The sequence below is a fragment of the Leptopilina boulardi genome, unplaced genomic scaffold (assembly GCF_019393585.1).
Source record: "Leptopilina boulardi isolate dan_hultmark-lab unplaced genomic scaffold, ZJU_Lbou_2.1 LbouV2_179, whole genome shotgun sequence".
NCBI lineage: Eukaryota > Metazoa > Arthropoda > Insecta > Hymenoptera > Figitidae > Leptopilina > Leptopilina boulardi.
This window is the reverse complement of record NW_026137728.1, coordinates 345793-370796: the sequence shown is the minus strand read 5'-3', so window position 1 is coordinate 370796 and position 25004 is coordinate 345793. Positions and strand designations below refer to the sequence as shown.

At 24.8% G+C, this 25004-nt stretch overlaps 2 protein-coding genes across 5 annotated transcripts in view; both read right to left on the bottom strand.

The window, feature by feature from the left end:
* Positions 1 to 10580: 10580 nt before the first annotated feature.
* Positions 10581 to 12884, bottom strand: LOC127277799 (methyl-CpG-binding domain protein 2). Of its 2 annotated transcripts, XM_051299182.1 has the most exons (5): positions 12607 to 12884; positions 12146 to 12287; positions 11570 to 11623; positions 10978 to 11223; positions 10581 to 10796 (listed from the first exon to the last, which is right to left on the bottom strand). In XM_051299182.1, exons 1-5 carry the CDS (start codon positions 12759 to 12761, stop codon positions 10698 to 10700), a joined length of 696 nt encoding a protein of 231 aa, XP_051155139.1. In that variant the 5' UTR covers positions 12762 to 12884; the 3' UTR covers positions 10581 to 10697. The 2 variants fall into 2 exon arrangements, with proteins under 2 accessions (XP_051155139.1, XP_051155140.1); XM_051299183.1 differs by lacking the exon at positions 11570 to 11623 and having other exon boundaries at positions 12607 to 12881.
* Positions 12885 to 15439: 2555 nt separating this feature from the next.
* Positions 15440 to 25004, bottom strand: part of LOC127277798 (protein groucho-like) — a 167666-nt gene continuing 158101 nt past the window's right edge. For 2 of the 3 annotated variants that reach the window (XM_051299178.1, XM_051299179.1), the window contains exons 10-12: positions 24451 to 24721; positions 20047 to 20926; positions 15440 to 17509 (exon numbers count right to left, since the gene is read on the bottom strand). In XM_051299178.1, the coding sequence (XP_051155135.1) occupies positions 17402 to 17509; positions 20047 to 20926; positions 24451 to 24721 (1259 nt within the window). In that variant the 3' untranslated portion in view covers positions 15440 to 17401. The remainder of the gene's footprint in view (positions 17510 to 20046; positions 20927 to 24450; positions 24722 to 25004) is intronic. The other variant, XM_051299180.1, reaches the window with a different exon arrangement.

Sequence of the window (25004 nt, the reverse complement as noted above, 5' to 3'; positions counted from 1 at the left end):
TCATCACATATAGATGACGTCACAAATTCACAGAGACGCAAATTTTCGTACCACATATAACCTCACTTTTTTATATGTTTGTCAATTTTTATATTATTTTTTCCTTTTTATATCATTGTCAATAGAAACTAGCACTAAAATGATAAAAATATTAAAGTATTTTCTTATGATATTGTTTTGTAGTCGAATTTTGAAGTCAAAATTATAGTGGGTATTTTGTGAACTCAGCTGCCCTCCATAGTTTAATTTTTTTTTCCCTCTTATCCTATATATATAGAATTGTTCGACTCTATCAAAAGCAATTTCCAATTTTGAAGATTTAAATCATTATTTAAAATATCGAATTCACCGTAGAATTGAAAGTTTAGAAAAATAGTGTGAAATACAAGGAAAAGAGTTGGTTTTCAAAAAAAAAAAAAAAAGAAGCATGAAACTTTGTGTATACAAATAATATTGGTATACGTAAAGAGCTGCTTTTTCAATAGAGTTTGGTCCATGGGATTTTTTTTTCCCTGCCTGATGGCGAAGGTTCCACCTACCGCTCTTCCTGCGCGATTGAACAATGAACCTGGCGGAAACCGAGGCTCGCCTCAAGGTTTCGAGAACGGAAGCCCCTGGAGCTTTTTCGTTTCTCTCGCAGTTATTTCCATTTGAAATGCCAAAAGACACGCATGGATAAAATGGAAAAGAGGCAAACACAAATCGTGAACGCAAAACGTACACACGCTCTCTTTTATCTCTTCTCTCTCTCTCTCTCAATGAGAGAGAAAGTTTACTCACTCTCTTGGCAGTGTAGACACCGATCAACATCGATTACGTTATATACATATATATGTATAGTGATGGCAGTTGGGCGTCAAACGATCCAGGTGTTTCTTTGATGATCGATAGTATCACAACGCAGCCTTATGTCTTTAGCGATAAATTTTTAAATTTCCGATTCATCATTTTTTATTGAAAAAAAAAAATGAAAAATACACATCAACTTAATTAATTATATAATTGAATTTTATTATATTTTTTTAAAATTTTATCGTTTAGAATTTTTATATATATTTTTTTTAAATCTCAACATCTTATAATGGTCTTTTATATAATTTTTGTGGCAATTTACTTTCTTGAAAATACTTTATCTGCTGTATATATACGTGAAAGAGGCTTAAAAACTCCCGCAACTTAGTTAATATTATTAATATCAGAAAGTATAATAAGAAATGTATTTAAAACTTTTTTAGAACTTGAATATTTAAAACCTGTTAGAGCCCATCTTACAGCAGTTAAAGTTTACTTTTTCCTGTGAAAATATTTTTTTTTTTTTTGTGCAGAAATTATACACTTTAAACTACTTTTCTTTTTTGTACATTAACAAGTTTTAACTTTTCGCGTGGCATGCTCACCTTTTTTTAAATTAAACTTAATTTATTTTTATTGTTAATTTTATTATTATATAATTATAATTATTTTTTAATAATAATTATTACCTATATTAATTATTTATTACCAATATTATATTCTTTAATATTATTATATTATTATTATTACTTTTTGTTATTATTAAATCAAAAAAAAAATTTCAGAACTTAAATTTTTTTTATAAAATTTATTTCGGTTATTATTTAACAAAGTTTTAATTGAAATTAATTCTCTAAATTAATTATTTTCGATAATTTTAATAAAATTCTTCAAAAAATTCAATTATTTTAAATTATTTTTCAATTAAAAATTTTATAAAATTCAGTACTTGTTTAAAATTAAAAAAAGAAATGAGCAAATAAAGTTATGAAAACTCTGCATTCGAAATCACTTGAAATTCAATTAATTTCAAAAATTTCTATTAAAAAGTTTCTAAAAATTTTTTCATCTAAAATTTTCTGAAATATTTAATGATTTCAATTTTTATAATATTCTTCGAAAATTCAATAATCTAAAAGCATTTTTTAATTAAAAACTTTTAATGTTCAATATTTTTGTCTGGTAATTTCTAATATAATTTCTTCAGAATTGAAATCACCAAAAATTTCAATTAAAAATTATTTGAAGATTATTTTTCAAAAATCTGAATTGTAAATCTTTAAAAAATTCAATTTCTTTTAAAGAAGATTTTATAAAATTATTCGATAAATTATTTTAAATTCTGTAAAATTTAATTATTGTTGGAAATTAAAAAAATTTTTTGTTTTATCTTTTGAAATTCAATTATTTAAAAAAAAGTTTCAAATAAAAACTCCAAAATTGAAATTGTTATCAGAAATATAAAAAAAATAAAAAACTACAGAAAATTTCTTTCAAATTTAAAATCGGGTTCTGCAATTTTAATTTTATTTAAAAAAAAATTAAATTTAAAAATCTGCAAAACTTAATTATTATCAAAATTTTTTTTTAATCAATAAAAAGTAAAAACTACTTATACAAAAATTTTCAAAAATCAAATAAATTGCTTAAAATAAATTTCAAAAAATTTTAAAAATAGAATTTTAAGAATTTTTTTTACAAATTTATCCTTAATTCAAATTTTGAAAATTTGTCTTATTTCGACTCTGAGATATTCGTAACGATTCGAAATAAATTTTCTTGGTAATATTCTTGTATAATATTATTCTTTTTAAGGAATTAATAAAATAAATTTAATATCTAATAACATGTACCTAAAATATTTATTAACTAATAAAATTTAATTAAAATAAAAAACATACTTTTTTGGAATGTAAATCGACTAAAACGAATTTTTTATGCCTTGAAGTCGATCCGAGGCCTAACTACTATTATTTTTTACTATAATGATAATAATAATAATTATTATATTATTATTATTGGTATTATTATTATTATTTTTATTATTAAATTATAAAACATTAATTTTAAAGAAAATATTTCAAAATTGAAGTTTTTTTTTAACTAAAATTTATTAAAACTAATTGCGCACTCTCTAAATCTGAATTAGTAAAAATATTTATTAATTTAAATTAGTGACTCACTTTTTGCTTTAGAATTAGTTAAATTTTACTAATTGTTAGTAAAAGTTACTAATAATTAGTAAAATTTCACTAATTTAGAAGAAAAAAGTGAGTCACTAATTCAAATTAGTAAACATTTTTACTAATTCACATTTAGAGAGCATCACTAAATAAAACTCTCTGTCAAAAAATATTTTTTGAAATTTCATATTTCAAGAGAATGTATTTTGAAATCTTGGAAATTCATTTTTAAGGAAGGTTAGTCTATATATGTATGTGTGGATTCTCCACGCATATGGCGAGAGACCATCCCCCCGAGATTTCGGTAAAAGTAAACTGCCGGAGTGCGATGTTTAGGGTCGTTGGGAGTTTCGGATATTTCCCAGATGTTCAAATTATGATTGAGAGATTGCTTATATATGATCAAACTCATGTGGTCAACTTAGTCAGCTTCCATTGCGCCTCTAAATGTCATTTAGGATCGATAAATGTGTGCGACTGCTATACTACACTCTGCTATACTATCTATTTATAATCAAGTGTCGTGTAGTTCTAAAACCAGAGTACATGTCGTGCTTTTTTTTTCTTATTTTTCAATGTTGTTGTGGCCCGTTCACTCAACTTTGTATAGCATTTACAAATTAACATTTTTTTTTTTTCTTCATCGAAAATAGTTTTTTAAAGAATTTTATTAGAATATTCTTTTTGGCAAATTTTAATTTTTCTAAATACCATTTGAAAGAATTTTTTATTAAATTTCACCGCATAATTTAAATCGAAATTTTATTGATAAAAAATATAGATTAAAAATGAGTAAAAATTTTCATACTGAAAGTCAAATTTATTTTAATCGGCAAATCAAATTTGATTTTTTAATTAATAATAATTCTGAACGAAATATGCGATTTTGAATTTTAGTGGAAATTTTAAAGATTAAATTGCTATATATAAGGGCAATTTATATTGCAGCTTTGAAATGTTATTCCAATATACAAAAATTGAAATTAAAATTCAGAATAAAATTGAAAGAATAAAAATAAAATCTGACATTATAATTTCATTCGATAAAAATAAAAACAATAATAGAAATATATAAACACAAAATATTGAATTTTGTGTATAATATATATTTAATTGAAATATTATTGAAAAAATTTAACTATTCTGTAAAATATAATACGATATTTTTAAATACTTAAAAAGTGAGAAAATATAAAAAATAAAAGGTAAAAAAAAAAAAATGGTAAATAACCAAGGAAAATTTGTAAGCCGTTACAAAGTTAATTGGTAACATAAATGTTACATTTATGGTTTTAGTTACTTGTAATTTACTGAGAAAATTTTACAAATAGAAATTTGTAAAGGAACATAAAATATGTATCCCTCACGGTAAGGATCATTATTCAGAGAAATGGCCCCTTGCTGACAACACACTATAGCGACAGGTACCTCGGTTTAGGATCTTTAAGGTCGTTTCTGTCCATAAGACTTTTCAGTCATTATATATAGTGAAATGAATCAGGACCCTGGGTAATTGAGTCTGCTCGAATGCTTTATTATTTTGTCTCCAATTTTTCAATACCACTGTGTAAGGCAATTTTACAGTTTACAATGTTTCTTAACTTTGATTTCAAATATTAGATTTTCGACCTAGGGCAATATAAAATTGAAGGTAGTAAAAGATTTTCGATTTTCTAATATATGAAGCACAACAATAAGGAAAACTTTTTCATAAACACCTTCTACTATATCTATATATATACATTTCCCTTAAAGAAAAGAAAATAATTTTTTTGAAAGTTTCCACAAAAGAGATGATTTTTTGTAATATTAGGGTCAATCCATTAACCAGTGACTTAGAACATGTTGCAGGGGAGGGGCTAGAGTAAATAAGTTTTAGAATATTTTTCTTTTGTTCTTAAGAATTTTCTCTTTATAAGTTTAAGAAGGGTTTCTAATTTTTCAGAATATATTATATTTCTTGAAAATTTCCGAGATTTCATATACATATTAACCAAAATTTTTATCAAATAGAAAAATGGGATATTTGTTAATATTTAATGAAACGTAAGATTTTGTTTTATCAAAATTGAACAAAAATTACAAAATTTTGAATATTGTAATAACAATTTTTTTCGCAAAATTATTTTTTAAAAATTGGATTGATGATTCTTTCAAGTATTATAATTATTTTAAATTTTAGCAATTTGAATTAATGAAAATTCGTTGACTAATATTTAAATTAGTGAAAATTTCTACTAATTTTTAGTTGATTTACTAAAACTTTTCTAAAAAAAATATTACTAAACAAATTGTAATATTTTACTAATAATTATGGAAAATTTCTACTATTTTTTTTAGTCACTTTCCACAAAAAGTTTAATAAAAAAATATTACTGAACAAATTTTACTAAAAAATAGGGAAAATTTCGATTAATTTTCAGTTATTTTTGACTAAAACTAAAAATAAATGCATAATAGTAAATCAACTTACTAAACTAAACTTACTTAATTACTAAAAATTATGGAAAATTTCGACTATTTTTTAGTCATTTTCCATTAAATGTTTAGTAAAAAAAAATATTACTAAACAAATAGTAATATTTTACTACAAAATAAGGAGAATTCCTATTAATTTTTCACTAAAACTAAAAATAAATATTACTAAGTCAAATAGTAATATTTTACTAAAAATTAGTAAAAATTCCTACTAATTCAAAGTTAGAGAGTACTATTGTTTTATTTTCTGTGGTAAGGGCGTTTTTAGTTTAAGGTTATGTTTGGTAAATCACATGTAAATATTCTTTGTAGATTTTCTCGCAAAATTGTTTGAGAGATTAAGCTAAAATTTTGTGGAGAACTTAAAACAAAATAATATTTTTTTTTTAGTTCTCTACAACATTTTATTGTCTTACAGCGAAATAAATTTTATTTGGTTTAAATAAAAAATTTTATTTGCACTATATAAAATTTCATTTGTTCTAAATAAAAATGTTGTATGAAACAAATAAAAAGTTATTAGGTTCTAAGGTAAATATACATTTTATTTGAGGCAAATAACATTTTATTTGAGGCAAATAAATGCATTTTGAAATAAAATAAATTTTAACGTGACAACATTTTACTCCAAAATCTAGGGAGTCAGTCAGACAAATTTTTGTGTTATTCAATTACTTTAGGTTTAGTCTCGATGCCACACTAATTTTTCTCAAATTTGGAAATGAAATTTTTTAATAGCTTTCTATTTTACCGACCGGTTCAAGATTTAACTACATGTTACTGCAGTGCTGACAGTATTTTAATTTTTCTTTTTGCAGATTCTATCCTCGATGGCTTGTGGTGTCACGTACTTTCAAAGATAAGGGCAAAAGGAAAACAAAAGGGTACCTTAAAGGACACAGAATTCTTTATATTCCGACTTTTTAGAACTCGGTCTATTTTGACGGTTATTTTTCACATTTTCCAAATGGAAATTTAACTTGAAAGTAGGGATCTCCGAGGGGCTATTTAGTTTGAAATAATCTCCTTGAAGCTGAAAATTTGTCATTAAGGTAAATAATTTAATTTATTGGAAAAATTTTATTACAAAAAATTTAGTTGTATTTTTTGACCTGACGTCTTAATCCGAGGTCTATAGGGAGTCAGTCAAAAAATTTGGCGTTCATATCGACGACCAGAAATCGAAAATTGAGTTACATTTTAAGGATTTTTGTGTTATTCGATTAAAAAAGATGTCACGATCAAAATTCTCCGTCTGTATAATGAATACAGCTTTAAGTTTTTTACAACCAACCAAATATTTGTTTAGAAGAACGAAAAAATTAATTTAATTCAATAACTGGTTAATTCAAATTGAATAAATACAGAATCAAATACAATTGAATAATTTGGTTTAACGGAGGATTTAACCAAATATTTGATTATATAAGTATATTTAGTTGATTTAGCCATACTTTGGTTGTTTCAAATAACTTTTTTTCTCAGTACAGTCAAACACTATTATTTATATATATATATATATATATATATATATATATATATATATATAAAGTTCTCAATTTTATTATTCGAGTAAAGTCAGTAAAGTGCAATTGGGAATAAGCTGTTTACGCACTAGTGACGATTTTATCGACAGTCACATGTTACGAGACATGAAAAGATATAACGATTTAAAGTAGGGCATGTGCGCGCGAAAGGGCGAGAAACTCGGGGCCCTGGCTAGTATATATATATATGTATATAGTTGACAATGAGGGAGAGTTCCCTTTTATAAGCGAGTGCAGGGAAACAGCTGTTGGTCGATGAAGAGAAAAAAAAATAAGTCTCTCGCGGCAAGGGTAAGAGAGAGAAGGAGAGAAAAGAGAGCGAGCGAGAGAGAGTCTACCACCTGGCTTACGTTTTACCTGAAACCGGCCAAGTACCTACCTACCTGAGCATTCTTTTGTCAGAGAGTTCAACACGCACCTATTTACACACGAGACGAATAAACTACATAGAGAGTATTAAAGCTACTTGTCGTGTGCGAGAAACTCTTTTGGAAATTATTTTTTATATTCTTCGAAAAAAAAATCTCGATTTCTTCTATAATATAAATCTTATCCCTCTTCGTTTTATCATTGAGAGAGGTCGGTTTTTACTGATTCAAATATTGTTACGTGTTTGCGACTAAGGATTTTCAGGTCGCGTGCAGAATCGATTTTACTCACGATTCATTCAAAAGAAATTATGTATACATTTTTTTTTCTTTCTATTCTAGAATATATATATGTATACAGTTTAAATGCACTGGAGAAAATAGTTTGTCAGTTAATTATATATAATCTTTATGGAATGATTGAAGGAACAATATTTTCTGGTAAAGATTTTTTTTTTTTTTGAATGGAATTTCAAGTTTTTGATTATATACAGACGAAGTTTGATAAGAGAGAGAGTTATAGTGTGGGCTATAGTAATTTTTATTTGTAAAAAAAAACCTTTATTGAGGGGAAATGTATCTAAAATGTTCAGTTTAATATTTTTTATTTCAATATTAATTCTTAAGAATTTAAATATACAATAGTCCTTTTTGCTTCCTCATGAGGAAGCTTTGCATTCGTGACGATTTTCGATTTTTTAAAATTGGGTTATATGGACTCATTTTCATCTAGAATTAATATATATAAAGTCCTGAGCAAATGTCCAGGTGTGTGTGTATGTCACAAAATATTGTGTACAAATTATCTCAGAAACATTTTAACGGATTGTCCTGAAATTTTGTATGCTTATTGTAATCATTAATACCTAAAATCTGACACAAGAATTTCCGAATATATTCGCATTTTATTTTTTACAATTTTTTCAAAATTTGAAAAAAAATTTCTTATTTTAAAATATTTTTTTCTTTGTAAATTTCATTTTGATTAGTAAAAAAAACTTAGTTCTTGCATTAAAATGAGTCGATTAACCTATATAAATTCATATTTTATTGAAATCTATAGATTAAATCATTTTTTTTGTATTTTTTGAAATAACTTTTTCTTATATAGAAATTTTAATAAATTGAGGACTCCGATTCTATAGGGGGACCTACGCTTGTGGCAGCCGCCTTGCAACTAGTCAGGTGGTCCAAAAATGAAAAAAAATAAAATTCAAAATTCAAATTTTTTAAAAAGGCTATCCTGTAAGAAACGAAAAATCGCATCTTTTTTTCCTTTGAGATTTTTTTATAAAACGAATATTAAAATTAATAAGGGCAAAAAAGTAGAAATTTTTTTTACGATAATTTAATGGACTTTTAAAACATAACTCGTCGTAATTTTGCCAAATATTTATGGATTTTTTTGAAATTTGGTGCATTTTATTCAGTTTATACTATTAAAGACGACAATCATAAAAAAAATCAAGAAAATTGTTATTATTTAATATTAAATAATAATAAAGTTTTAATTTTGAAAATATGTGTTTTTTAACCTCTTCTACTGAAAAAATTATCGAGGGAATTTTCATTCTGGAAAAACTTCTCGCGACAAAGTTTTTCCTTACACATTAAAGAAGTTTTTCCAAAAGTTTGGAATTAATTTTATAAAAAAATAAAGAAGTTATAAGGAAAATAGTGAAAAACTATTTTTCCTTCTACTGCAGCAGTAGCCATAACACCTCACGGCTTAGTTTCTGCAGGGGCGTTCTTATTATATAATTCACCCTACACTCGATCATGCAAAAATAATTATATTTATTTGTTATAAAAAATATATTTTTTGTATTCTATTTTTGTTAATAAACAAACATATGTCCAATATACTTATTAAGAATTATATTTATATTTGAAATCAGTATTTATACATTTTGAAAAAAGAAAAATAATAAGGGCGAATTATATAATAAGAAACGAAACTAAGCCGTGAGGTGTCATGGCTACTGCTGCATTATAAGGAAAAATAGTTTTTCACTATTTTCCTTATAACTTCTTTATTTTTTATAAAATTAATTCCAAACTTTTGGAAAAACTTCTTTAATGTGTAAGGAAAAACTTTGTCGCGAGAAGTTTTTCCAGAATGAAAATTCCCTCGATAACTTTTTCAGTAGAAGGTTAAAAAACACATATTTTCAAAATTCAAAATTTTATTATTATTTATTATTAAATAATAACAATTTTCTTGATTTTTTTTGTGATTGTCGTCTTTAATAGTATAAACTGAATAAAATGCACCAAATTTGAAAAAAATCCATGAATGATGGAACCGAAATGCATTTTCTGTGAAGAATTAAAAAATACACAAATATAACCTCAAATTTTAACAGTATATCTTTTTTATTGCATTTTAATATTTTATAACTCTCAATAAATGCATTTTTGCAATATATTTCTTTCGATTAGAATGCTCTTAATTATAAATAATAAGAAAAATATTATCAACAAGAAGAAGAATACTTCTACGTTTGTGCGCGCGCATTTCTTTACTGGCCGTTATATACACACACACACGAAAATGGCTAATTTAGTCTACTGAAAATAATTTTTATTCAATTTATTAAAATTCTATTTAATCAATTTAAATATTAATTAAAATAATTTACATATTGAAAAATAATTAACGTGAATTTTCACCCAATAGACAAATTTTCTCTATTTTAAGGAATTCTACTTGTAAAAATGTTAAACCACTAAAAAGTACTTTATTTCTTATTGAGTTTGTTCCATTTTTTGAATGTTTGGTGAATTAGTTCTTCACTTCATAAATTTACATAGATTCTTTGAATTTATTTTCTCATTTTACGATCAGAAAAAATGGAAAGCAACATTCGTGTGGAATATATTATATAATGTTTAAGCAAAGAAAGAATAAAATAGATCGTTTTTCTTTTGGCTCATGCGGTTACTTTCCGCACCCTCGTTTCCGGTCGGGAGTTCGACTACAATAATTCCATGACCATTTAACTTGACTTAACATTGGAATCCCATGTTTTCGTATTCGTGAACCATCGCGAAATAACCTTGAAAAACTTCCTCTATATTCCTCGGGTTACAATATATGACAATGAACAAGCTTTCTCTTTAGATTATATATATATATATATACTTATCCATAAATGTTTTCTTCTCTTCTAAATTGGCAATTCTTTGAAATTTATAAATAAAGAATTCAATTTTTTCTTTTTATATAAAAACATTTATTACAAAGTTATCCAATAACTTACAATATATTATACAATACACTTAGGAGTAAGATCCGCAAAACGACGTTAATAAAAATATGGCTAAAATTATATCGTTGTACCTCGTAGTGCTTCTTCTAATTTTCTCCTCGCAACAGCCACGCGGTCTTCTTGTCTCTTAATATCTTCGTCTGCTATCGATACAGCCTTTGTAAAGAAAATATTTATTATTAAAATACATTTTTTTCAAGCTTAGTTGAATAATCAACTGTTAAAAAAAATTTACCAAGTGCACACTATTGAATAAGATTTCCCTTTCAAAAAAAATCTGATTTTAAAATAAAAATTAAAAATTACGTGCCACTTAATTGAAAACTTGAATCGCTACCTGAACGAGCGGCTGTTCGGGGTTGAGAAAAACTCCTGGATTTTTTTCTAAAGATGTTTTGGGACCTGTTTGTCCTGTGACGGGTTGCGAAGAAACATGTAATGCAGTTGCAACACTTTGTAATAATGTTTCCTCGGTAATATAAGGTCCCACAGGTCTTAAAGATTTTGGCAAATCCATAACGTCGAATTCATAGCCATCAGGATCACATGCTCTCAGTCCTTCGAGTCGTTTCTCCCAGAATAGCTGAAAAAAAATTTACAAATATTAAAAATCTTTTTCTCCTATTAAAAAAAAAATTCTCCATTAAATACTTTCGTCGTATATAATACTTAACTCTTTATAGATAATAAAGATTATTTTCTTCATATCTTGAATTTCCAAAAATTATAATTATTTTTGTCGGGTAACACGTGCAATAAATTAATATGGATTTAGAAAGGCAATGAAATAATTCGAAAATTCATGAAGCAAATTAAAAAAATAACACTGCGGAAAGAAAACGAAAAATAAAAGAAAAAGAGAGAGAGAGAGAGACATAGTGCAAAATAACATTTAAATAAAATTATGACAGTGTGGTAAATGAAATTACCTGCTTGGGTTTATCTTGGGAGCCATTTTTGCTGTCAGTTTTTTCGGCTCCTTCCTAAAGGAACGATTGGATATTTGTATCATGTGCAACAACAAGAATATCAAAAAAAATTTTCAATTCTAATTGCATACAAATTTGAAAAATGAAATAAAAAATTTCAATACTTTCTCAATACTTGATGAGAATGTAAAAATTATAAAAAGAAAACAAAATAAGGGGGACAAAAAATGTGTGTCTTTTTAGTAATAGGCCATTCAAAAATTGTGTCCTCATTATAAAAGTGCAAGAAGTAAAAAATAAAGAAGAATGTAAGAAATTAAAATATAAAGAGATATATTGTGCACAAGTTTTAAAAGTGTTATAAAATTTAGAAATTTAAAAAAAGAATGTACAGTCAAAATTTCTTAAAACAGATTAACAATTTTTAAGGAAATATTATTTTTCTAATTTTATATAGCTTATTAAAAAAAAAGTTTATAAAGAAATCAGCATTTTTGATTAAAAATTACTATGATTGGTTTTGAGAAATTTTGACCCATTAAATTATAATATTTAAATAATCATAAACTTACTAACCTGTTTAGGTTTCTCTTGAATCCCATGTTTCATATCTTTAACTTTTCCTTCTTGTGTTTTATAAATTGTTACTGGCTGCTTAAAAATAGACGCCGTTTGCCTTATTGGTGGTACTAATGAGGCATCATTTATTACCCCTCGTCTATGAAAAAGTAAAGATCAATGAGATCAAAAATTAAAAAAAAGAAAAAATAAATTCTGTTCTTTTTAAATCTCCACAATTTAAATGAACTTTCTAATTTTGCATAATATGCTAATTTTTTTCTTCACTTGCAAAAGATATAAAATTTCTATTTACCACTATATTTAAATCCCAAATAATTCTCTAATTGAAAAAATCAATTTATTTATATATTTATAAAATTACTATTTTTTTTTTATTTTCTTTAAAATGAGAAAAAGGAAGTTTTTTAAAAAAAAAAGAATGAATAATTAATTTAAATTAATTAATAAAATTGTACCTGTAGTAATAAACGTCAACCTTCCCTGTCGATGTCAATTGATTCTGATTCTGATTTTGACTTTGACTTTGAATTTTTCTTGGTGGCTCGTCCCTCGTTGGCCAATTTGTTGGTAATGCCGATGGGAATTTTTTTTTCTCTACTGCCATATTCATTTTGAAAAAGACTTATGTACAGAAATGTAAACAACTAAAGAACACGTACAACAAACAATGTATGTCTTGGAGCATTTCTCAAGCGTCTCTCAGTCTAGCCGCCATATTAGAAAAATAGTTTTTCTTCTGTCAGAAGATGGCAGCACACTCCAATTGAGAATTAGACATCAGCGCTTTTATATCTGTCAATTTTGGTAAATAGTGAATAATAGTTTCTTCATTATATCAAAAGATGTCGATACTATTTAATTCTTAGAATTGAATATCAGCGCTTCTTTAGATATATAAGAACATTTCTTCTTTTCTTTGAAAGAAATGATTAACAAATACTAGGATTTTATCAGAAATTACAATTATTATTATTAATTCATTATAATTATGTAACCCAATTATATTTCTTTTTATATGACAAGATTTTTTCCTCAGAAAATTAATAATTACAAATTATTAATTACTGTAACAGAAAAAAATTTAGTTTGGAATAAGTTTTGAAAAATTTATTTTTGATCTATTTGTTTATTGAAAAAATTTTCTGTCTTTAAATGTTGACAAGAATTATTCTATAGTTTTTAAAAAAAATTTAACTCAATATTTTATAAATTGACTTTTTTATTTAATTATTTGAAGATAATTACGATTTTTTTATTAACTTTTTAAAAAAAAATTTAATTATTATTATTATTATTTAATTTATTAAATTATTCAATTATTTGATTCATTATCTTAAGATACACTGAAAAAAAATTTTATTTGATTTAAATACTCGATTACTTGACTATTATCAAAATAAATATTTACTTAAGTCAAATAATTTTTGTTTGAATTAAATAAATTGTATTTGAATCAATAATTTATGTATTTGAAAGAAATACCATCTCAAATAATAATTATTTGATACAAATAAATATTTATTTTATAATAGTCAAGTAACCGATTATTTAAATCAAATAAATTTTTACTAATGCCTTCCCTTAAATATTTCAAGATATTTCTAATTACGATTAAATAATTGAAGATTTTCAATTGTATTTGATATGAACAATTAAAATTTTCGAAACTTTTTTTCGACTTTCTTAATTCAACAATATTTCATGAATTGATCTTAGAAAAGTATTTGAAATCTAAATTATCTAAATTAGAATAGGTAATAAATAAAATTTGAAAATCTTTTAAAGAAAAAAAGAACTGCAAAATATTTTTAAATAATTTCAGGCCTTGGATCGACTTTAAGGTACAAAAAAAGTCGTTTTAATCGATTCATATACCAAAAAAAATCGAAACAGTCGATTTTTTTTATTTTAACAAAATTTAATTGGTTAATGAATATTTTACTTTAAATAACTAATGTTATTAGATATTAAATTTATTTTATTATTTCGGTTATGAGAATAATTCTATAAAAAAATTATCAAGAAAATTTATTTCGAATGTTTCAGAATCGAACTAATTGTAATAAAAAATTTCTTAAGTAGGACAAATTTCTAAAAAAAATTCTTAAAGTTCCATTTGTATAATTTTTTCAAATCTAATTGAAGCAATTTATTCGAATTAAAAATTTTATCATAGTTTTTAGTTTTGATGCTGAAAAAAATTTCAGGCAATATTTATAATCAAGTTTTACAGATTTTTAAATAAAATTTCTTTTTCAAAAATTTTTGTTAATTTTCAGACAATAATTAAATTATTATCTTCAATACGGAACTAAAAATAATTTATCAAATAATTTTCTATATAACATTTTTTAAAAGTATGTAATTGAATTTTCAAAAGATTTACAATTTTGATTTTTGAAATTAATTTAACTTCAAGTGATTTTTAATTTAAAATTTTTTGATGATTTCACTAAAAAATTTATTAGAAATTGCAGACAAAAATACAATAATTTGAATATTTTTTAATTAAAAAATGCTTTCAGATAATTGAATTTTCGAGGAATATTATAAAAATCATTAAAAATAATTGAAATTTTTGCAAATAATTAAATTTCAAGTGATTTTGAATTAAAATTTTTTGCTAATTTTATTTGTTAATTTTTTTTTAAAATTATAAACAATTATTAAATTTCATAAAAATTTTAATTAAAAAATAGTTTAAAATAATTAAATTTGTGTAGAATTTTATTAAAATTATTAAAAATAATTAATTTAGTGAAGAATTTTAGTTAAAAATTTGTTAAATAATTGAAATAAAGAAGATCTGAAAAAGATCTGTATTGTATACTAAAAGACCGTATTTTTTGTTTAAAAAATTTTGTAAAAAAAAAAAAAATGTAAAAAAAAGTCGAAAAAGTCGCATTTTATTAAAATAAGTCGAAAAAAGTCGAAAATGTAGTATAATCCGAGGCCTGTAATTTATATTACTGAATTTAACATGGAAATAAGTACAAAATACTATAAAAATAAAATTAACTATACTAAAAATTCAAAAATGAATGTCAAATTTTCAATAACACTCGAATAAACAAAACAGTGATTTTTATTAAATTATTGATTTATAATAAATTATAAAATAATATTCGAAATAAAGTAAACTTTTTATAATATAAAAATACAAATAGGAAAAAAAATTTTTTATAGTCTAAAAATTTCCATATGAAAAAGAAAGAAATAAAATAAAAAGTAATAAAAAGAGCTTTGTCACATATAAAAAAAAGAGGACATTTGGAATAATGTAAAGGATTGAAATAAATATCAAGATTTTATTATGAATTGTAAATATATATATGTATATATATACACATATATATGTATAGATGATTTAATTGCCAAAAGAAACAATTTTTTTTTTGTATAGCTAGGAACAACATGAACTGCGCTTGGAAATGATACTTTTTTTTTCTTTTTTTAAAAATTAAAACGTAACATATATTTTTTTTTTTTTCCTTCGACTCATGCGAAATTAAAAGGGTATGTAAAAGGCGAGCTCGGAGATACAGTCCAATGATGCAGAGGCAATATTATATTATATATATATAATGTAAAATCAAAACAATGATCCAATTATATAATTTTTTTGTTTTGTTTTTACTGTAAAAGAATAATGCTTTGTACAGTTTATTATTTGTTAGTGATAAACTAACTATTGAAGTTTTTTTTTTTTTTTTTTTTTGAGGTATCGTTGTTTCTATTGGTCTATTATCGAAGCTGTGATAAATTCAAAGTCGATTATTTTTCTTTATCGCTCAAAATTTTCAATGTTCTTAATTTTTCCATAAAAAAAAAAAGAATCGAATTTGCAATAACCACAGCCAATGACATTGTATGTTTGTGTGTATCCTGTAACAAAATATAAATATCCTTGTCTGTATCTGTTCTCTCATAGCTGGCTTTGAATAATAACACGTTATCTAATACCCTATGAAAGAGGCCCTCCAGCTTATACTGAGAAATTACGAGTGGATTTTCTATCAAGCTCCTTACTTAGCACAGCGGACTAAAATCACTATAAAGTCGATATAAATTCGGGGTAGTCGACAAAATCGATTCTTTATCCACCAATGTAAGCGCAAGATTATTACCGATAGTCACAAAAATATCTCGTTAAATATCTCGCAAAGAGCTTTTGCCTCTCTGTAAGTGCACCGTTACGCTTTATAATTTTAATCGAGCACTATACCACAAACGACGTCAGTCAGCGAAATACATATAAATATATATATAATAATAAATAAAATACATATATATTTATATATAATTGATAAATCGTCGAACGCTCTTTATTTCATTTTTTTTTTTCTTGTGTGAACGCATCATCACCTGCATACAGTATAAGAAATCGCGTAAAAACGCATTAAAATGACTCGCTGCTAATTTTCCGCATTAATCGTTCTACTTTTACAAATAATTTAGCAGTGTGAACACTTTTCGTTCATATTTTCTGTTACACATTTTCAAAAATCGAATTTTTTTCCTTTTCAATTTTTTTTTTTTTTTTTTTTTTCTTTTGTTTACGTGGGAACATTAAAATTTATATTATGTATATAATATCCCTTTCATTGTGACGCGGAGTCATAATATATAGTTGCATTGCAGTCATACATAAAAGATAATAAAATTCTATGTTACAAGAAAATTCATACATAATTTCTTTCTCTCACTTTTCTCTCTAACGCTTTCAGCTCTCTACTTATATTTAAGGGTTTTTTTTTTTCTATACAAACTTATACACCTACTTACACTTTTGTCCATATATATATTTATATTATATATAGAAATTTTTTTTCTCAATATAACTTCAATTGTTAAATTCTCTGCTTTTCTAAATTCATTCTCTTAATTGAGAATTCAGTCCGTAATTCGGGTTTGATCCTGTGATTCCGTCAGCGTCTGACAGAATAAAAAATAAATTGAAGCTTGCAGTAAAAAAAAAAGAAGGAAAAAAAAATACGAGAAAGTCTCGCAAAAAAAAAAAATTAATTAATTTGAAATTAAGTTTTCAAATATAGAAACAGATACTGTGGAATCTCATTTTCGTCACAGAATTAAATTTCACGTTCTTTCATCGTTTTTTTTTTTTTTTTTGTCATTTATAATCAATTTTTTTTTTTTTTTTGTATATGACACGACGCATTCTAATTCCATAAATATCTTATAACAAGCTTAGACTTCAAAATAATAATGATATTAACAAGTCGCTCAAGATTAGTATATCACTTCGTAGACTGTTGCCTTCTTGTCACCAGATCCAGTCACAATGTATTTGTCGTCTGTCGAGATGTCACAGCTCAGTACTGACGATGACTCTTTCGACTGTAATGAAATATAAATAAATATTAATTAAATATATATATAGAAAATATAAATAAATTATTTTCATTGATTTTTTTAAATGAAAAAATAACATTAAGAAATAATTTTTTTAGATTAAATTTCATTTTTCAAATTAGTCTTTAAAGGAATTTCTATTTAAATGAATTTTTATTTAAAACAAATTTTTTTAGGCACCGATTTTTATTTCACAGAATTTCTTTTTACCCGACTTTTTTTTTTTATTTAGAACAATAATTCTAATTTCACCGAATTTTACACCGGAGAAAAATGGAAAAACGAATAAAGTAAATTTTACTATACTTTAAAAGTAAAACCTCAACTGTCCGCAGTTTCTGTGCATTTCTGGAAATTTTTATTCCAGAAATAGTAAAATTTACTATTTTCGGAATAATTTTTACTATTTTCGGAGTAAATTTTACTATTTCTAAAGTGTAAAAATTTCCAGAAATGCGCAGAAACTGTGGATAGCTTCGGTTTTATTTTTAAAGTAGTAAAAGTTACTTTATTCGTTTTTTCAATTTTTTTCCGTGTAATTTAGCATATTTCGGGACGCATGATTATGTTCTAAAAATCATTAGTCATAATTTACAATTTAACGAATTTTATTTGTCCTAATTAGTTTTGAGCCGAATTTTAATTTGTTCGAAATAGCATTTGGCATAATTTTCATCAATCCGATTTTCTATATTGCAGAATTTTTATATAACGGAAAATTCAACTCACAGAATTTTTATTTCTTCGAATTTTTATTTGCTCGAATTTTCATTTAACATAATAGGCATTTTAAAGAATTTTTATTGGGTAGAATTTCATTGAATAGAATTTTCATTCAGATGAATTTTCATTTGTTCGAATTATTATTTGATATAATTTCCATATAATCGATTTTTCATACTACAGGATTTTTACTTAACCGACAAATCATTTAATAGAATTTCTAATTGATAGAATTTTCATTTGTCCGAATTTTCAAATGGCCAAACAAACAAAATTTGAAAATTCGGACAAATGAAAATTCTATCAATTAGAAATTCTATTAAATGATTTGTCGGTTGAGTAAAAATCCTGTAGTATGAAAAATCAATTATATGGAAATTATATCAAATAATAATTCGAACAAATGAAAATTCATCTGAATGAAAATTCTATTCAATGAAATTCTACCCAATAAAAATTCTTTAAAATGCCTATTATGTTAAATGAAAATTCGAGCAAATAAAAATTCTGACAAATTAAAATTCGAGCAAATAAAAATTCTGACAAATAAAAATTCGAACACGGAAAAAAAGAAAAAGTAACTTTTACTACTTTAAAAGTAAAATTGGACCTGTCCGAAGTTTCTGCGCATCTCTGGCAACTTTTACTCCAAAAATAGTAAAATTTACTTCAGAAATAGTAAAAATTACTACGGAAACAGTAAAATTTACTACAGAAATAATAAATTTTACTATTTTTCGAGTAAAAGTTGCCAAAGATGCGCAGAAACTTCGGACAGGTCCAATTTTACTTTTAAAGTAGTAAAAGTTACTTTATTCGTTTTTCCATTTTTCTCCGTGAAGAAATAAAAATTCGAAGAAATAAAAATTCTGTGAGTTGAATTTTCCGTTATATAAAAATTCTGCAATATAGAAAATCAGATTGATGAAAATTATGCCAAATGCTAATTCGAACAAATAAAAATTCGGCTCAATACTAATTAGGACAAATAAAATTCGATAAAATGTAAATTATGACTAATGATTTTTAGAACATAATCATGCGTCCCCATATTTCTCATTCAACAGAATTTTAAGTGATACGAATTTTGAAATGACAAACTTTCTAATTCACCGAAACTTCATTTGTTTAAATTTTTATTTTCACGAATTTCTATTTGATTTATTTCATATAAAACGATGAATTTTCATTTGTCCGAAAATGAAAATGACCGAATATATAAAAACAGAAAAAATTCGGCGCTATTTTAAAAAAAATTGGCCAAACAGAAATTATCAAGAAAATCGTGATTTGTAAATTTTTTAAAATAGCACAGAAATCTTTCTATCGAATTATTTGTTTGGTCATTTGTAATTTTGGATAAATGAAAATTCGGCATTTTAAAAATTCTATCAAATAATAATTCGTACAAATAGAAATTTTAGCATTTAAAAATTCGGAGCACTTATAAAATTCTATTAAATGAGAATTGTGCTATATTTAGAATTCGCTTGAATTAGAAAATTTTTTAAAAATAAAAAGTTATGTAAAGAGAAATTTGGCAAAATAAAAATTTTACCAAATAAAAATTTGATATCTAAAAATTCTGTAAAATAAAAATTCATTTTGAAATGAATTTTGTCGAATGCCTAATTTGGAAATTGAAAATTCGTTTAAAAACTAATAATAGAATTTTTTAAAATGAAAAATACAACTAATGATTAGAAATGCCCCCCATTTACTTAAAAAAAAACTGTCTCTCTCCCTCGAAAATGACCTGTTTCGAAAGAAAAAGAAATAAATATTATAAATATACACACCTGGAATATCGAAGCCCCATAAGGTGTACGCCAGGCGTTAAGTAGATTATCCTTTCCGGTGGACACGAACCATTTGCCACAGGAAGCAAAGCGCAATGACAAAACACAAGACTCGTGCAAATGTAATTGATATTTGTCAGGTTTCGTGGCGTGAAGTACTTCAACATTTGAATTTTCCATTCCCACCGCGAGCCATTCACCAGATGGACAATAGCCAAGTGAGAATATTTGTGAGGTAAAATCATGCTGCTGCAATTGTCTACCCTCACGAAGATCCCATGATCTAACAGTATTATCTAAACCGCCTGTCCACAATTTTGAGCCACACGCCGATATATCGATGCACGATGCACCGTCCGTATGGCCTTGAAATTGTCTGACAAGAGTTTGATTCTGAAGATCCCAAACGGCAATGTTACCATCGCTACAACAACTGAAGCATACCTTTGAGTCAGGCGATATTGCCAGGGCATAACACGCTGGCGCTGATGATGTTAATTCGGCTTTTATTCGTGGCGTGGGACTCGCCAAATCCCAAATACTAAGATTACTCGCCTCACCACCAACAATAAGTGTTCTGCCATCGGGCAAAAGTTTCACCGATCTAATATAATTGTCACGTTGTAGACAATCCAATTGTGATACTGGTTTTGCACTACTGCTTCCACCTTGACTAATGTCCCAGACTTTCACGCATCCCTTACCACCAGTGTAAACGTATTTTGTTGGATTTGAAATTGTCACTGCACAAACAACCTCGCCATGGGTCAAGGTGTTGATCTGACGAGCGTGCCGTGGAATGCCGGCGCCGATTAACGCATCAGGTGGGAAAGGCACGGGTTGCATTTGACCTTCACTTGAAACATGGAAGCTGTAGGCTCTGCAAACAAAATCATATACATTATAGTTTATGTTTTCCATTTTCATATTTTTATTATTCTATTTAGAAATTTTAGGTATGAAAAAAATATACAGATGCAAAATTTTACAACATAATAAATTTTTAAAATCATTATTCTGTAAAAATTAATGAATATACTAAATTGGAACGGACAGAAAGTGCGATTTTAATAATAATTTTATTAAAATCGCAGTTTTTCTCCGTTCAGATTTAGTATACTTATCCATTAATTTTTACAGTTGTTTATTTATAAAACTAAAATTTTTATATAGTAGTGCATTTTTCTTTGTGAACGTCAAAAATTCACCCAAAAATATATATGGGGTGCATGATTATCCCATAAAAATTATTAGTTAAAATTTTAATTTTAAAGAATTTTATTAAATATAATTATTCTATAGGCGAATTTTTATATTTTGAATTTATAGAAAATTAAAAGGAATTAAAATAAGCTGCAACGCTTATTATTTTAATCCAATTTTGCTTATTTTAATACCAAAATGGATTAAAATAAGCGAAATTGGATTAAAATAATAAGCGTTGCAGCTTATTTTAATGCCTTTTAATTTTCTATGTTAGCATTTGACAGAATTTCTTTTTAAACAAATTTTTACTTAATAGAATTCTTATGCTCCGAATTTTTATTTGTCCGTAATTGCGCAAATGGCAGAATAACCAATCGATTTCGGCGCGGTATTTAAAATCCACTAATCAAAAGTTGTCAAGAAAATATTGTAATTGGTGGATTTTAAAAATTGCGCCGAAATTTTTCTGTTAATTATTTGTTTGGCCATTTGTATAATTTTGGATAAATAAAAATTCGGTGCCTAAAAATTCTGTTAATTAAAAATTCTTCAAAAAAAAATAAATTCTAACAAATGTTAATTCGAAAAATGAAAATTCATCTAAAAAAGTCTAAATCTAATATAAACAGTTAAAATTTAATAAACTAGTAATAACCTCAAAAATTACCCGAAAAAAATATTATTATTGCCTTTATTTTGAAAGTTCAGAACTGCAAGACACATGAAATTTAAGGAAAATTTTACCTTTCTGTGAAAATAAATTTTAAAGTTTTTGTTTATGAAACTGTTAAAAATATTCCAATCAAGTTAACAATAATTTTTTCATAATCAACTAATAACAAATTTACTAGTTTAAAAGATTTTAACTGTTTAGAGAAAAAATTGTAATTGTATTTTGAAACGAAAAAAAAATTTCGGGCAAATTTTAAAAATTTTCACTGATAATTTTAAAATTATTTCCAATCGAGTTTGTAAAATTTTTTCTTTTATCTATTTAATTATAAAAAAATTTACTAGTTTTCACAATTTTAAATGTTTCAGACAAAAATTGTTAAGTAAATAATCTTTTTTTTTGGGTAAATTTTGTGGTTTTCGTTTGTATAACACTATTGAAATTAATTATAATTAGGTTTGGAATATTTTTCCTGTAATCTGCTTATAAAAATACATTACATAGAAAATTTTAATTCCTTCAAAAAAAAAAATTGTCAAATTTAAAGAAAAAAACAACTTTTTTGTCTATAAATTTTAAAAAAATTAATTTAGTCACATTAAATTTCAAGAATTTTTAACCTGATCAGTTAAAATTTTGTAAACTATTAAATTTTTATGTTTAGATTAGAGGGAAAACATTGCAATCTTGATTGAAATAAATTTTAATAAAGTTAGGAAAAAAAATTTTTTTAAATTTACCCAAAAAATGTTTTTTTTCTTAAATTTAAAAATTTTTAACCTAATCAGTTAAAATTTTCTAAACTAGTGTATATTCACGAGTAAATTACAGAAAAAATATTGCAATTCTAATTGTAATTAATTTTAATATTATTATATAATCAAGAACTAGAAAATTTATCAAAAAAAAAATTTTTTTTCCTTAAATTTAACAATTTTTTACATAAGTATTTTAGATTTTTCAAAACTAGTAAATTTTTTGTTAAATAAACAGAAATAATATTGCAAACTTGATTAAAAATCAATTTCAATAGCATTATAAACATAAATCTCAAAATTTAGCAAAAAAAAAAAATGTGCTTAAACCAAAAAGAAAATAAATGGATTTTGGTTTTTTAATTGAATTTTTACTATATAATAGAATTTCTATTAAACTTTTGTATAACAACAGGTTGTTTAGTTCAGTGAATATTCATTTATCAAAATTTCTATTTTAATTTCAAAAACAAATTTCAATTTAACAAAAGTTATTTAATTAAATTTAATAATTGAAAATAATAATAATATTAATAATAATTAAATTTCAATTTTTTATACATTGAATAAAATTTAAAAATAGAAACACATAATTTCGATTTAACACTATCAAAAATTTCTCAAAAAAAAAAGGTTAGGATTTACATCTACAAAAATGAAATTGAAAGCGAATATATTTGAAAAGAAATACAGTTAAAAAAAGTTATATTAACAAAAATAATAATTAAATCCAAATGAAAATTTTCATTACATTCTCTTGTAAAGTCGTTTTTTTAATCTCGTGTTTATTTGTTCTCTTGCTCTCATAAATACATCTTTCCTGGTCCTCATGTTTTTTTTCTATTTTATAAAATTTACACTACCATAAATACGTCCCTGTATTTATTAAAACATCCACAATTTTTTTAATATTAAAACACACTTTTTTTTTTACTTTTTCAAAATTAAAAGTCGAGTAACATGATGACTTATTGTAAGAGATTTTATTTTAAACTGGAAAAATATTATGAGAGTCGAAATCAAGAAATTCTATAAATATCATATTATAATGTATATATATATATATATTAAAATATATACGACTAATACAAATATACAATAATCTGAGTTGGGAAAAACTGTAGGCAAATGACGTCAAGAAAAATGAAAACAAACAAAATGGAATAAATTTTACCAACTAAGCAAAATTTTAAATCTATAGATTTTAAATTATATATAAGTTGATAAAGAAGATTTATGTGCTTTTAGCTACTTTATGTTTAATTTGTTGGGGAAAAATTTTTTTATCTATCAATTTAATTTGTTTTTAAAAAATTATTTTTTCCTTTTGTTTTTTTTTATTATTTTTACTATCAGTTGTAAAATCAACTTTAATTCGAGAAAATAAAAATTCTGACAAATGAAAATTCGAACAAATAAAAATTCTGTAAAGTGAATTTTGGGTTATATATAAAAATTCTCTAATATAGAAAATCGGGTTTAATGAAAACTCTGATTCGAACAAATGAAAATTATCTAATTATTCTGTTAAATGAAAATTCTAACGATTTTTAGAACTTATTCACGCGTCCCAAAAAAAAATTGAAGAATTCCAATATTTTTAGGCAAAAAGCTTTATGAACAATTTAAATCTTTTTTTTTTTTTAAACAAAAATTGCACTAAATATTATAGTGATTGAAAAAGCGTAATGCATCTTTACTATTATATTATGTATAGATCTCGACTATAAATTGGAAGAAATCGTTTGTTGGATTGAAGTGTGTACTTACGGTTTACCACCGGGCACTCCAAGTGGACCGAGGGGTGCTCTCATTCCTCCATGAGGATCATAGAGTTGCTGAAGCGGTGGCCTTGCCGGGAATCCATTGAGAGCTCCCGCCGGATAACCCAGCATATCTACATGCGGTCCTGTGGGTGGATGATGTTGTGGTGGATAATGCGACGGATAAGGACCCACTGGCGATGCCGGCACCATTGGTTTACTCGAACTCGATGGTTTCATACCACCTGAACCGGAACTACTTCCACCTGAAAACATATCTATCGTTAGATAGATCAATCAATTGCCAAATTATAATCAAGTCTCATTCAAATAATATTATACATCTAAATATATGTTCTTTAAAATTTGATTTCTTTCAACTCAATTTTTTTCTCTTTTTTTTTTTTGAAAAAGATAAATTAGAAAAATAAAGGGTCGGTATTATTTTGAGAAAAAAAATAATTTTGTAACATTAGTTATTATATTGTACAATCGGTGATAATTTTGTATGAATATGAAATTCAAAATGTTGTTTTCTGTACTATTTTTTTATTTTTATTT